The sequence below is a fragment of the Palaemon carinicauda genome, chromosome 16 (genome assembly GCF_036898095.1).
Source record: "Palaemon carinicauda isolate YSFRI2023 chromosome 16, ASM3689809v2, whole genome shotgun sequence".
Lineage (NCBI taxonomy): Eukaryota > Metazoa > Arthropoda > Malacostraca > Decapoda > Palaemonidae > Palaemon > Palaemon carinicauda.
This window is the reverse complement of record NC_090740.1, coordinates 16,365,321-16,381,630: the sequence shown is the minus strand read 5'-3', so window position 1 is coordinate 16,381,630 and position 16,310 is coordinate 16,365,321. Positions and strand designations below refer to the sequence as shown.

At 34.5% G+C, this 16,310-nt stretch overlaps 3 protein-coding genes across 3 annotated transcripts; all 3 read right to left on the bottom strand.

Moving 5' to 3' along the window:
• Window positions 1-2,804: 2,804 nt before the first annotated feature.
• Window positions 2,805-3,622, bottom strand: LOC137654946 (shematrin-like protein 1). Its single transcript, XM_068388844.1, has 2 exons — window positions 3,611-3,622; window positions 2,805-3,368 (listed from the first exon to the last, which is right to left on the bottom strand). Exons 1-2 carry the CDS (start codon window positions 3,620-3,622, stop codon window positions 2,805-2,807), a joined length of 576 nt encoding a protein of 191 aa, XP_068244945.1.
• A 5,608-nt stretch (window positions 3,623-9,230) lies between these two features.
• On the bottom strand, window positions 9,231-10,699 carry LOC137654942 (shematrin-like protein 1). Its single transcript, XM_068388839.1, has 2 exons — window positions 10,688-10,699; window positions 9,231-9,902 (listed from the first exon to the last, which is right to left on the bottom strand). The coding sequence occupies exons 1-2, from the start codon at window positions 10,697-10,699 to the stop codon at window positions 9,234-9,236; spliced, it is 681 nt and encodes a 226-aa protein (XP_068244940.1). The 3' UTR covers window positions 9,231-9,233.
• A 4,376-nt stretch (window positions 10,700-15,075) lies between these two features.
• On the bottom strand, window positions 15,076-15,997 carry LOC137654943 (prisilkin-39-like). Its single transcript, XM_068388840.1, has 2 exons — window positions 15,986-15,997; window positions 15,076-15,747 (listed from the first exon to the last, which is right to left on the bottom strand). The coding sequence occupies exons 1-2, from the start codon at window positions 15,995-15,997 to the stop codon at window positions 15,079-15,081; spliced, it is 681 nt and encodes a 226-aa protein (XP_068244941.1). The 3' UTR covers window positions 15,076-15,078.
• Window positions 15,998-16,310: the final 313 nt, after the last annotated feature.

Genomic DNA, 16,310 nt, shown 5'->3' with positions numbered 1-16,310 from the left:
AATGCTTATGAAAGTGGAGTCCCAAATTTTATTTTTCCTTTGATTTTTTCCAAATACCAATAATTTTCAATCTCCTAAGGTGTGTGTTATTTTCTGCAAATTAGCAAAAATAAATTCGTTCTGCACTTAGAGAATTGGTAATTTTACTCCAGTAGGTAAATGTTTTAGCCGAAGATCTAGCCATGCTGATTAACACCTAATTTTCATAACCTCCATATTATATAAAGCTTTTGAATGTTTATGGTCAAACATCTAAATAGGTAAGTTGAAGTTGATATGTTCCTTACCTAATATGGCATTTGGCTTTTGCAAAGGCTTTGGAACATATGGTCTTCTTACAATTTCCAATGCTTTACACACATCCCTTGATTATGGTCAGGAAGTTCGTATGATAGGCATTGAGTTTAGTGCCGCCTTTGACTTATTTAATCTTGAGGCCCTACTTTCAAACTTAAAAGTTAGCAGTAGGTTTGACTTTCTTAGCATCATTATTGAATTTTCAAGTAACAGTTTACAAAGCGTTGTTGTTGATAGGCACTATAAGTTGGTGTCCCTCAGGGTAATGTTCTGGGCCCATTTCTTTGTATAATATATACACTTTATTTTTGTTTTAACTAAGGAAAAAAGCTCGCAGCACATGGAGATTAAGCTACTGACTTTGCAATAATTCCATGACCTGACTGTATATCAGGGACTTCTGATTCCCTTGAGAGATGTAGGTAAAATTAGTGCATGGTGCAAATTATTATCCATTAAGTTGAAATTCAACAAAACTCAAAGTATGATTATAAGTAGACTTTGGACAGGAGCTCCTCAAGAAAATCCAGATATCTGATTTGATGATGATTTTTAACTATTTACAACTCTTTTAAGATCTTGGGTGTGATTCTTGATTACATAATTCAGTCTGTTTCTATTTTAATTGCACAAATGATTTGCTTAATGAGAACGTCTCTTGATATTTTCAGTGATCAATCTTTTCTGATAAAGGACATATAAGGCATTCCTATATGAAAGACAGTGTGAGAAGCACAATTTTTTTTTTTATAATCTTGATAAATTTGATAAATATGAAATCCATGGTCATAGCATTTTTTAGCATACCAACTGTGCGATATAATTTTGACCGTGAAAGTGAGACAGACAATACTACGATTTATAGATCACCTACTATATGCTCTCACAAGTAGTTACAAGGATTTTGGATGTCTCAAAGACTTTTCAATCCATCCGCAGGGACTCTATTTCCTCTTTGGTAGAGGGATTTTGTTTAAGCATTTAGAGAGTTTGTATAATCTTTTCTAGCTTATTCTTGAACTCATTTACTGTGGTACTGCTTATTACATCAATAGGCGTCTATTCCAAATATCTACTATTTTGTATAAAAAGAAAATGCAACATTGGGTGGTGTAGTATCATTTCAATTCCAGTTTGTATTCGTTACCTCTGGACTGATATTTGCTAAGTGTGGATAGATTATTGTAATCTGCATTTGTTATTCCTTTTAGAATTTTGAATGCCTCTATTAACTGTAATCTGTGTCGCTAACTTTGTAGATCAAATAGGTTCGAACGATCCATCCATTGTTTATATCCGAATTGCCTTAGTGTGCGACCTAATCTGGTGGCTCTAGCTTGTACTGCTTCCAGTCTATCTCTAACCTTCTAAATACTTAGAGCCCAGAATTTGACTCCCTATTCTTGCTGATATCTCACTAGTGATGTGTACAGCTATAGAGCATTGTCTTTGTTTCTGTATTAGAATTGTCTCTTTATGTAAACTTTTAATTTTTGTGCTTTCTTTTCAGCTTTTGTGCTCTGTTTGGTGAACTTCAAATCCTTTCTGATAATAATACCAAGGTCTTCCGCCTGGCCCACAATTCCTATTTCACTACCTGGGAGTGACTAATCTAATTGTGGGTTACTATAACCTGTGTGCACGACTTTATGTTTCCCACAGTTCAAAGGTATTTGCTATCTTCTTGACCATTCTCCTAGGTTCATTAAATCCTCTCTTAAGCAGCATTTATGACTAGTTTGGTGTCGTCAGAAATTTTCGTTATTCTACTAATTAATCCTAAATCTATGTCGTTGATGTAGATCAGAAATAGTAAAGGGCCGAGGAAGGATCCTTAGGGTTACTTCGCTTGTAACAGTTGCCCACTCTAAAGCTTCTACATTGATTATAACTCTCTGTTTTCGGTATGGTGGCCAATCTTTGATCCATTGAGCTGGCTCGTCAATTATGCCTAGCGCTCTAATTTTGACAATCAATTCTTTTATAAGGAACTTTGTCAAAAGCGTTTTGAAAGTCTAGGTATATGATATCTGTGGCCCTGCTTTTGTCATGAATACTCAACATATTGTAGCATAATTCTAACAGAGTAGCCACACAGGATCTCTTTTGTCTAAAACTCTGTTGGCTGCCTATCAGAAGATTATTTTTCTCTAATGTTTTACCATTCAATCTACTAAAATTGATGGAAAATTTTTGCAAGGTACTGACTTTAGACACACTGGTTTATAGTTACTAGATTCTTCTTTTGTTCTCTTCTAGTAGATTGGAGGAACATTGCCTAGTTTCTATTCTTGTGGTGCCTTTCTTTTGTTGGCTGTCATTCGTAACATTTTGTAAAAGTGTGGGGCAATTGTCTTCTTCTAGTTATATAATCTCTCGTGGATGAATGGAAGGATCAAAGGATAAGAGAAAATCCAACGTTAATCAAATCTTATATATTAAAAACTCTGTAAGAGGAAACACTCATCGATCAACATTCTACTATTCATAGTGAGACTCTGGATAGGTTAATGGTAACGCCCATAACTGTAGCCATAAGATGGCCTGTGGTAGACTGGAGCATAAGAGCCATAAGAAGGTTCAGGTTCAGCAGATCTCTTATGATAGCGGTGTGAATAGCCATAGCTGACTGGGTGGTAGCTGCGGTACCCATAGGAGTGACCATAAGAGGGATCAGCTGAAGCCTCAGGCTCAGGATCAGCGGATCTCTTATGATAGCGGTGAGAATAGCCATAGCTCACTGGTTGGTAGCTGCGGTACCCATAGGAGTGACCATAAGAGGGATCAGCTGAAGCCTCAGGCTCAGGATCAGCAGATCTCTTATGATAGTGATGAGAATAGCCATAGCTCACTGGGTGGTAGCTGCGGTACCCATAGGAGTGACCATAAGAAGGATCAGCTGAAGGCTCAGGCTCAGGATCAGCAGCTCGCTTGTGATGATGATGGGAATAGCCATATCCATAATGAGGACGATGATAGTGAGTTACATGGCCATAGCTTCCATAACCAGGCTCCGCCTCTCGCTTCTCAACTTCAGTAGCGCAAGCGGCAGCCCCCAAGAGCACAATCACCTGTGAATCAAATTCATTGATCGTATTCTTATCTCTTTGTAATTCAAGCTGTGATACGTCTGCATTATCAACGTTTTTTTTTCTAAAATATTGCTATGAAAAAAAAATGGAAATAACCATAAGATGCTTATCATTATTCAGTATCGATTTCAGATTTTGTTTACTTGTGAAATATATTGTCTATAATTGTAGCCAGCTTGAAGCTAACATGAAAATGTAAAGCTAATACAAAAATAACAAACCAGAATCTTCATAGTTGAACGTCGTTGTTCAGTGGCCACTGGTGGGTGAGTGAGTGAGTGCCGGCTGTCTCCTGACTCCTCCTTTTATGTACGTCCGACACCTGAACGACTTTCACACCTTGCCACAACCTTGGAGATTTTATCTCACGGATATCTTAAAGTTTATGACATCGACTATACGAAAATTAATCCCTTTAGATCCTATGGGAAACTTGTTTTTAAGAATTCGTATCATGCGTAGCTGATGTTGATATCTAATCAGATTTTCCGAATTTTTTGTTAACAATGTTTAACATTTAGCAAATTCTTGTAACTTTTTTGAATGCCTGAATTAAGTATGATTTTGTTTTTTGGCACAGATGTCAAAAAAAGAAAGGTTGAGATTAAAAGATTGAGTAGAGAAACAGAAAGAAATGTAGAGTGCCACATTCTAAAAGCTGATTGCATGAAATTATGAAAAAGCTAACGGATTCCAGTTTTTGCAACTTTCATATAGAACCTTGTCAATAAGTAGCTTGAAGAGGATGAGATAATTGATGAATGAATCAGACTTGTTATACATTGAAAAATTCATCCGGAATATTGTCTAAATTATTAAATGTTGAAGACACAGTAGGAGTAGAAAGCTTTCCAACCGATGAAATTGCAGAAATGAAAGCGTTTTATTCCGAGCTTTGAGACCCTTCGAAGACATGAATGGAATTTTATAGCAAATATATTCAAGTACAGGATTGTTGGGCAAAGATAAATTAGGCAAATCTAATACGAAAAGGATTTACAGATTATCTTGATTAATGTAACTGTAGCTGTTTATGTAAAGTTCCCCACGAAGTTATGTGATAATTAGTGTATCTCTTCATTTCCGTATTCTTGACCTTCGGCAGAGTCTGATGTAATATTGAATTCAATTATATATTTCTACCCATAAGATTACACATACAATAACGCATTCACTCTGATATACACTGTATATTTAAATATATATACATATATACACACACACACACACACATATATATATATATATATAAATACATATTATATATATATATATTATATATATATATTTATATATATGCATATATATACTATATATATATGTATGTATATATAAATATATATATATATATATATATATATATATATATATATATATATATATACATATATATATACATATATATATACATATATATATATATATATATATATATATATATATATATATATAGATATATATATATATATATATATATATATATATATATATATATATATATATATATATAAATAGATGTATATATAAATATACACAGTATATACATACGTAAATATATACATATATATCTATATATATACACAGTACATATGTATATATATATATATATATATATATATATATTTATATATTTTATGTATATGATTGTTTGTTCAGCCTTATCTTATGTAAGGGAAAAATGGTTGGTGGAAATGTAAATATAGTAAAAAGTATGAATCTCCTGGAACGAGCAGTGTAGGAAATGCTTAAGTTAATAGGAGAAAAAGATAAAAGACAGCGTGATAAAAACGGTAATATTAAGAGGTGAAAGAAAAGAAGATCTCAAAATACTACACAGACGACAGCTTCAACTCATAAGACAGAAAAGTTCTTTTTTTTATAGATGGCTCATCCTAGATTGAACCGTTAAGTAATGATTGTGACTTTTGCTTTATCTTATTTTTCTTGTGAACTTCCCATTGATAGTGGAAACAAATGCACACTGGTCAAAATAGGTGGGCTACGAAGCCATATGAATATATGTCTATTTAAGCCTTTTATGGAAACAATATATACTGTATATAAATGTATACACACACACACACACATATATATATATATATATATATATATATATATATATATATATATATATGTGTGTGTGTGTGTATGAATTTATATATATATATATATATATATATATATATATATATATATATATATATATACACATATATATATATATCTACATATATATACTTATGAATATATATATATATATATATATATATATATATATATATGTATGTATGTATGTATGTATGTATATATATATGAATATATATATATATATATATATATATATATATATATATATATATATATGTATATATATATATATATAATTTATATATATATATATATATATATATATATATATATATATATACTGATCACCATGGCATAAAAGTTTAGAAATTTGCCTCTGTATCAGGATGTGACAAATCATAAGTGAACTTAATCACAGGTCTGGTAAATGCCTGGACCTGCTTTACGCTACCTACACTGGTGCTATTTGTACCAACCGTGTGTCACACGATCGTACATAGTAACGACACTTCATTTCGTGTATATATTATGCTTGTATCTTCGCTCTCCCCTGGCACTAAAAAGAACCTGAATAAAAATGTATCTTTTTCTCATCGTTAACTGTTAACCGGTGTGGTATCAGTTGAACAAGAAATTTCCTGTTTCATTGAGTTTTTGTATATAAAGGCGAGTGTCTGTAATAAAGTTACTCAGTTGCTTTCATACTGCCTTTGAGTCACAACCTTCTCTCGGCCCGTCACATTGGTGACCCCGGAGGGACTAATGTGAGTGGCCGAGAGAAGGTTGTGACTCAAAGGCAGTATGAAAGCAAGTGAGTAACTTTGGCAGTTTTAATCATGAGGTCCTGATTTCAAAGTCAAAAAGTTTAGAGTAGGTGTGGTTTTTCTATTTATCATTATTGAATTTTAAAGTAATAGTTTGCAAAAAGTTGTTATAAATGGGCACCTATAAGTGAGTGTGGGAATGTGATATATGGTGTTCCTCATGATAATATTTTGGGGCCATTAATTTACATAATATATATATATATATATATATATATATATATATATATATATATATATATATATATATATATATATATATATATATATATGTTTAAAATGTGGTTTGTCCTTGAAAACAAGCTCGTAATACATGCATATGAAGTGGCTTACTTTGCATTAACTCCATTTCCTGAATGTAGATATAGAACTACTGAATCCCTTGGGAGACCTCGCTAAAATTAATTCAAGGTGTAAATTATTAGCCATAAAACTGAACCTTAACAAAACTCAAAGTAATGTACCGCATGTGCCTCACACACACTTGTATACTGTAATGGTATTTTCTTTTTAATGTATATCGTGTTCTACACTTCACTATAAACAGAACTGGTTTAAGGTTGTCTTTTCATGAATTGATGTGTTTGAATTTTTGTGACCTTCTTCCATTGAACCTCTTATATAAGCTCTCTGTCTGTAGAAATAAATTTACTTGCATTTACCTCATCTCTTAATTAGAACCTAACTGCTCGCACGCACATTGGTAACCAGCGGAGTGTCATCTCCCTCCTGACTGCCCCTTCCGTGCTGTGCCCTACTGTTTGAAGATGTCGCCCATAGAACCTGCTTGTTCATCACACGCCACCTTAATGAAACTGCAGGTCTTTGCCATCGGAGAAGTGCTCTTCAGCATGCTGAAGTCCAGTTTCACATCAAGGGCATGACTTGCTCAAGCAGTAAAGCAGACTTATGTCTTTGCGGCGATCCCTAAGAACATTTTCCCAGAAATATCTGATTGGCTTTGCTGGCAAGGGGACACACCAATAGCATAGGACACCCTTAGAGCATACCTCCTGAAGCAGCACTCGTCATCACCAGCCATCTGTAGAGCCAAAAATTTTCAGCTTTCTCAACAACTGTTTGTGACCCAAAACCTTCGCTTACCCTCAGGGAAATGACCAGTATTGCTCGCCTAACAATCTGCCGCAGCTGGCTCTCCTTATGAAGAGAATCTACTCCTTGCCCTTTTGGTACGACACCTGCCCGAACTGTATGCGATGCCATCCCCGAAGTCGATATCTGCCCATGAAGGACCTGATGACCAAAGTTGACGCCCTTATAGACAACCACTTCACCACATTAAAGACCTCCATCAACGCCTCCACTCCTGATGAAGAGTAAAACTATTCAACATTGACCGAAGCTGATGTGAATGTGGTAGGACATAGACGCTCACCCCATGACGTTCCAGAGCGGCGACAAAGTCGCCCATCACCCACATATACCACCCCTCGCTCACGCCCCAATCAACGACCTCTACAGCTACTTACTGACGCCCATTGGCCACAGTTATGCTACTACCACTCCAGATTTAGGGCTGCAGTGAAGAAATATGCGAGCAGTTATCAGTGTCCAAAAAACATGTAAGAAAGCCATCACTTGAGTATGATTGTAAGTAGATCAAGGATAGAAGTTTATCAAAAAAATCCATTTGTCTGCATTGATAACGTTTCTTTAACTACATACAACTCATTTTAGATTTCAGGTGTGATTCTTGATTGCACACTTAATGTTAAGAGACATATTCAGTCTGTTTCTTCTTCAATTGCACAGAAAATTGGCTTATTGAGAAAGTTCCTTGATATTGTCAAAAAATAACCTTCCCTGAAAAAAATTGACATAGGACATGGTTATATGAAAGACAGTGTGAGAAGAACAAGATTTCTGTTTTTATGTATTTATAAATGCGATAAATGTAGTAAAGGAATTACATGGCTATAGCCTTCTTTAGTACACCGCAGAACTGTGTGATATGATTTTGACTGTGAAAATGATACAAAAAATAATACGATTTTAGGAGGTGTGTTCACACTTTCGGTTCGCTCTAGGTCCCACCAGTGTCTCAGTAAAATTATAAGTATAAGTAAGTAAGCATAAATGTATTGGAATATTGTTCAATGAGATTAGGAAATGTATTTATCCAGTGGATTTTAGCAAATTATTATTCATATGGAATTTCATTATTCTGATATATATATATATATATATATATATATATATATATATATATATATATATATATATATATATATATATATATATATATATATATATATATATATATATATATAAATGTATGTATGTAAGTGCGAATTTCTTCTTTTCAGTGCTTTACCAAAAAAAAAAAAATGTATAAGACATTTATTTAGTCAGATATATGTGTGTGTTGGTGTGTGTGTGTTCATACGTGCATGGAACTAAAGAAAGGCATCTTTATGGCCTTGTGACGTTAGTCTTTCATAAAATTTTTCATAATTTACGAAAACTGTTGTTAGATGCTACTCATAAAGATAACCAAAAATCCTCAGTATTTCTTTAATGAAATTAGACCATTGTAATTTTAGATTATTAGTTCTTGCATTTTAAAGCGAAGTAATGCAAACATAACTTTGCCTAAAAAAATATGGAAGAACTATGGGAATATAATCAGTAGTCTCAGGACAGATGGAAACATTTTGTAGAGTTATCTATTATGTTACCAGAACTATTGATTGATTTTCGGAAAAAGTTAAAAAAGAAATATATCGTTTGTGTTGTTACTAGAAGTAGAGAAAGGTGAACACCAGAAACTTAGCAAATACTTGAATATAAAAAGAGACAGCAAAGGATAAAAGAAAATTCAAAGTTAATCATATCTTATATATTACAAACTCTGTAAGAGGAAACACTCATCGATCAACATTCTACTATTCTTAATGAGACTCTGGGTAGGTTAATGGTAACGCCCATAACTGTAGCCATAAGATGGCCTGTGGTAGACTGGAGCATAAGAGCCATAAGAAGGTTCAGGATCAGCAGAACGCTTATGATAGCGGTGAGAATAGCCATAGCTCACTGGGTGGTAACTGCGGTACCCATAGGAGTGACCATAAGAAGGATCAGCTGCAGGCTCAGGCTCAGGATCAGCAGATCTCTTATGATAGTGGTGAGAATAGCCATAGCTCACTGGGTGGTAGCTGCGGTACCCATAGGAGTGACCATAAGAAGGATCAGCTGAGGCCTCAGGCTCAGGATCAGCAGATCTCTTATGATAGCGGTGAGAATAGCCATAGCTCACTGGGTGGTAGCTGCGGTACCCATAGGAGTGACCATAAGAGGGATCAGCTGAAGCCTCAGGCTCAGGATCAGCGGATCTCTTATGATAGTGATGAGAATAGCCATAGCTCACTGGGTGGTAGCTGCGGTACCCATAGGAGTGACCATAAGAAGGCTCAGCTTCTGGCTCAGGCTCAGCAGCCCGCTTGTGATGATGATGGGAATAGCCATATCCATAAGAGGGACGATGGTAGGGAGTCACATGGCCATAGCTTCCATAACCAGGCTCCGCCTCTCGCTTTTCAACTTCAGTAGCGCAAGCGGCAGCCCCCAAGAGCACAATCACCTGTGAATAAATTTTTTTAATTACATTTTTATTTCATTTAGATTGCAGTTGTGGTATGTTAGTATTACCAAAGTTTCCAAATGTTGCTATGAAAAAAAGAGAAATTACCATAAGATGCTTATTATTATTCTATATCAATTTCAGATTTTCTTCACTTGTGTAATGCATTTTCCATGTTTTGAGCCTACTTGAAACTAACATAAGAAATAGACTCAAATAGAAACCTATTGATTCAAATTAACAAGTGGTGCTATTGAATAAAGAACTTTTCTTAACCATCTTAGAGTGGAATTTCATTCACTGATAAAAATCATAGTTTAGAATTCAAAATGTTCGTATAGGCTTTTATGTACCAAAACACACACATAGAATCACCTGCACACACAAACACACGCACACACATATGCAACATGCCTAGTCCCACAATTACACCTACGTATATATATATATTTATATATACATATATAAATATAGATATACATACATATATATATATATATGTATATATATATATATCCATATAACTATATATATATATATATATATATATATATATATATATATATATATATATATATATATATATATATATGTATATATATATACATATATATATATAAATACATATATATATATACATTTATATATGTATATATATATGTATATATAAATAAATATATATATATATAATTATCTGATTGCGTGTTTTTATGTATTATCGTGTCTTATGATCAATCCAGAGATATATGTAACATATATAAATTAATTTTTAAACTGTAACAAACCAGAATCTTCATAGTTGAACGTCGTTGTTCAGTGGCCACTGGTGGTTGAGTGAGTGCCGGCTGTCTCCTGACTCCTCCTTTTATGTCCGTCAGACACCTGAACGACTTTCACGCCTTGCCACAACCTTGGAATTTGTCTCATGGAAATCTTAAAGTTATGAAATCTACTATACAAAAATAGTCCTGCCTTGATCCCAAGAGAAATTCGTTTCTTAGAATTCTAAAAGAATTCTTATCATACGTAATTGATGTTGATATCAAATCATATTTTTCGGAATTGGTATTATTAGCATTGATTAATGATTATCGAATTTATGAAACTCTTTTTTTCAGTACTGATATTCAGGAACCACGTACTGTATATGACAACATGAATTATTTTTTTCTTTGTGAAGATACAGAAAAAATGGTTACTATTAACAGAATGAGTAAAGAAAAAGATAAATAAATACAATGTCGTATTCTAAAAGCTAATTTCATGAAATTAAGCGGATTCTAAAGTATTTTGTTTTTGTCACATCCATAAAAAATAATTTCAATAAGGATTTGGAAGGTGATAAAACAATCAATAAATTAGCCTCGTTATTCAGTCAAGAAGTTATACAGAACACTGACCACTTTATTAAATGTTGAAGAGTCAAAGTAGCATCCTCAGTTCTGTCCGATGAAATTGGAACTAAGAGTTGAGCAAATTACGAAAAATGAAAGCGTTTTATTCTGGTGTACGAAGATGAACACTGTGAAATTGGAGATAATAGAAAGAAATAAAAACTATTTTATAACCAATAAATCCAAGTTGAGGATTTTTGGGCAAAGATAAACCAAGCAAATCGTCCTTGGAACCAAAGGAAAGATCTTTACATCAGAAACATCTAAAAAGAAATTGATTTAGCAAATGGATTATTTGAGAATATCATAAGTGAAGCTAATCACAGGTCTGGTAACTGCTTGGACCTACTATACACTGACTCCCCCTGGTGTTATATTAAGTTAGGTTGGTTATCCACTTGGGAGCTTTGATCGTGCCTTGATTTCGTTTGTATATGGGAATGAGCTGCATGTAACTGATATGTTATACTCATGTAAGATATATTTGGAATCGCTAGCAAAATGAAATAGGATTTTGGGTCCTCATTTGCATTTGAATTAGTTACAAATGCATAAAATTATCCTTTTTTTTAATGTGAATCTGGTCAGCATGATTGTTATGTGTATCCCTTCTTATACGCTAATATAAAAAAATCTCTTATTCAGTGATGATTGTAGACATGCTTCTTTGGAGAAGCAGGAAGCCTATCATCTTTGAAAGTGTAACAGATCAGCTTTGACTTGTAAAAACTAGAGTATACTCAGCTAAAAGCTATTGTTCAGATAGTTTATGCTTCAACTGAAAAGGAATACAATTTAACCATAAAAGAAACACTTTTTCGTACAACCTAAGAACATAAGTGGTGGGCTACCATGAAATCTATACTTTTTGGTGTAGGCTTTTCAGCTCCTCCGTTAATCTAACCAGGTTGGTCTGTCATTCATTGCCGAAGAAAAAGGCGACCTTTTTGTCTGATTTGTTTGACAGAAAGCAGAGTAATAAGCAACTTGATCTTCCTTATTCCTGTTTTTAGGAAGCTAAAGTAAATAGTGAAATTGAGGCTCTCTTGATGGATCCTGATGCTTATTATGGTGGAGTCCCAAATTTTATTTTTCCTTTGATTTTTTACAAATACGAAATTTTTTAATCTCCTAAGGTGGGTGTTATTTTCTGCAAATTAGCAAGAAAAAGTTCGTTTTGGACTTGTTGGAGAATTGGTAATGCTACTCCAGTAGGTAAATGTTTTTGCCGAAGATCTAGCCCTACTGATTACCACCTAATTTTCATAACCTCCATATTATATAAAGATTTTGAAGTTTTTTGGCAAAAGATCTAAATAGGTATGTTGAAGTTGATGATATTTTCCTTTCCTAATATGGAATTTGGCTTTTGCAAAGGCTTTGGAACATATTATGGCCTTCTTACAATTTCCAATGCTGTACACATATCCCTTTATTATGGTCAGGAAGTTCGTATCATAGGCATTGAGTTTAGTGCCGCCTTTGAATTTTTTAATCTTGAGGATCTGCTTTCAAACTCAAAAGTTAGGAATAGGTTTGACTTTTCCTAGCATCATAATTGAATTTTTAAGTAACAGTTTACAACGCATTGTTGTTGATAGGCTCCATAAGTGAGTATAGGAATGTGATGTTTGGTGTTCCTCAGGGTAATGTTCTGGGCCCATTTCTTTATATAATATATACAATTGATATGTGGTTTTACTAAGGAAAAAAGCTTGCAGCACATGCAGATTAAGCTACTGCCTTTTCATTAATTCCATCACCTGACTGTATATCAGGGACTGCTGATTCCATTGAGAGATGTAGGTAAAATTAGTGGTGCAAATTATTAGCCATTAAGTTGAACTTTAAGAAAACTCAAAATATGATTGTAAGTAGATTGGGAACAGCAGCTCCTCAAGAAAATCCAGTTATCTGAATTGATAATGATTTTTAACTATATACAGCTCTTTTAGGATCTTGGGTGTGATTCTTGATTGTATAATTCAGTTTGTTTCTTCTTCAATTGCACAAATGATTTGCTTATTGAGAAAGTCTCTTCATATTTTCAGTACTCAATCTTTTCTGAAAAAAAGGACATATAAGGCATGCCTATATGAACTTGATAAATGTAGTGTAGGAATTCTATGGTCATAGCATTTCTCAGTATACTAACTGTGTGATATAATTTTGACTGTGAAAGTGAGACAAACAATACTACGATTTATAGATCACCTACCTATATGCTGTTACAAGTAGTTACAAGGATTGTGGATATATCAAAGACTTTTTAGTCCATCCACAGAGACTCCATTTGCTCTTTGGTAGAGGGATTTTGTTTAAGTATTTAGAGAGTTTGTATGATCTTGTCCAACTTATTCTTGAACTCGTTTACTGTGTTACTGCTTATTACATCCATTAGGAGTCTATTCCAAATATCTACTATTTTGTATAAAATGAAAATGCAACATTGGGTGGTGTAGTATCATTTCAATTCCAGTTTGTATCCGTTACCTCTGGACTGATTTTTGCTAAGTGTGGATAGATTGTTGTAATCTGCATTTGTAATTCCTTTTACAATTCTGAATGCCTCTATTAACTGTAATCTTTGTCGCTGAGTTTGTAGATCAAATAGGTTCAAACGATCCATCCATTGTTTATATCCGAATTGCCTTAGTGTGGGACCTAGTCTGGTGGCCCTAGCTTTTACTGCTTCCAGTCTATCTCTATCCTTCTAAATACTTAGAGCCCAGAATTGGACTAGTGATGTGTACAGCTGTAAAACAGTGTCTTTGTTTCTGTATTTGAATTGTCTCTTTATGTAAACTATTAATTCTTGTGCTTTCTTTTCAGTTTTTATGCTCTGTTTGGTGAACTTCAAATCCTTGCTGATAATAGTACCAAGGTCTTCCATCTGGCCCACAATTCCTATTTTATTACCTAGAAGTGAGTAATCTAATTGTGAGTTACTATAACCTATGTGCATGACTTTATGTTTCCCACAGTTCAAAGGTATTTGCTATATTCTTGACCATTCTCCTAGGTTCATTAAATCTTCTCTTAAGCAGTATTTATGACTAGTTTAGTATCGTCAGAAATTTTGGTTATTCTACTAATTAATCCTAAAGCTATGTCGTTGATGTAGATCAGAAATAGCAATGGGCCTAGGACGGATCCTTAGGGTTACTTTGCTTGTAACAGTTGCCTACTCTAAAGCTTCTACATTGATTATACCTCTCTGTTTTCTGTTTGGTGGCTAATCTTTGATCCATTGAGCTGGCTCGTTAATTATGCCTAGTGCCTTTTGAAAGTCTAGGTATATGATATCTGTGGCCCTGCTTTTGTCATGAATACTAAACATATTGTAGAATAATTCTACCAGAGTAGCCACACAGGTTCTCTTTTGTCTAAAAATCTGTTGGCTGCCTATAAGAAGATTACTTTTCTCTAATGTTTTACTATTCAATGTACTATAATTGGTGGAAAATTTTTGCTAGGTACTGACGTTAGACACAATGGTTTATAGTTACTAGGTTCTTCTTTTGGTCTCTTCTAGTAGATTGGAGGAACATTGCCTAGTTTCTATTCTTGTGGTGCCTTTCTTTTGTTGGCTGTCATTTGTAACATTTTGTAAAAGAAAGGGTCAATCTCTTCATCTAGTTATATAATCTCTCGTGGATGAATAGAAGGATCAAAGGATAAGAGAAAATCCCACGTTAATCAAATCTTATATATTAAGAACTCTGTAAGAGGAAACACTCATCGATCAACATTCTATTATTCGTAGTGAGACTCTGGATAGGTTAATGGTAACGCCCATAACTGTAGCCATAAGATGGCCTCTGGTAGACTGGAGCATAAGAGCCATAAGAAGGTTCAGGATCAGCAGAACGCTTATGATAGTGGTGAGAATAGCCATAGCTCACTGGGTGGTAGCTGCGGTACCTGTAAGAGTGACCATAAGAAGGATCAGCTTCCGGCTCAGGCTCAGGATCAGCGGATCTCTTATGATAGTGATGAGAATAGCCATAGCTCACTGGGTGGTAGCTGCGGTACCCATAGGAGTGACCATAAGAAGGATCAGCTGAAGGCTCAGGCTCAGGATCAGCGGATCTCTTATGATAGTGATGAGAATAGCCATAGCTCACTGGGTGGTAGCTGCCGTACCCATAGGAGTGACCATAAGAAGGATCAGCTTCAGGCTCAGGCTCAGGATCAGCAGATCTCTTATGATAGTGATGAGAATAGCCATAGCTCACTGGGTGGTAGCTGCGGTACCCATAGGAGTGACCATAAGAAGGCTCAGCTTCTGGCTCAGGCTCAGCAGCCCGCTTGTGATGGTGATGGGAATAGCCATATCCATAAGAAGGACGATGATAGGGAGTCACATGGCCATAGCTTCCATAACCAGGCTCCGCCTCTCGCTTCTCAACTTCAGTAGCGCAAGCGGCAGCCCCCAAGAGCACAATCACCTGGGAATAAAATTAATTGATCATATTCATATTTCCCTGTAATTCAAGCTTTGATACGTGTGGATTATTGACGTTTTTTTTTTTAAATGTTGCTGTGAAAAAACGGAAATAACCATAAGATGCTTATCATTATTCAGTATCGATTTCAGATTTTGTTTGCTTGTGAAATATATTGTCTATAATTGTAGCCAGCTTGAAACTAAGATGAAAATGTAAAGCTAATATAAAAATAACAAACCAGAATCTTCATAGTTGAACGTCGTTGTTCAGTGGCCACTGGTGGGTGAGTGAGTGCCGGCTGTCTCCTGACTCCTCCTTTTATGTCCGTCCGACACCTGAACGACTTTCACGCCTTGCCACAACCTTGGAATTTGTCTCATGGAAATCTTAATCTACTATACTAAAATTAGTCCTCTATTGATTCCAAGAGAAACTTGTTTCTTAGAATTCTTTTCGTATGTAATTGATGTTGATATCAAATCAGATTTTTCGGAATTGGTATTAGCAATTTCTAATATTTAGCGAATTTATGAAACTCTTATTTATACTCATAATCCCGAACC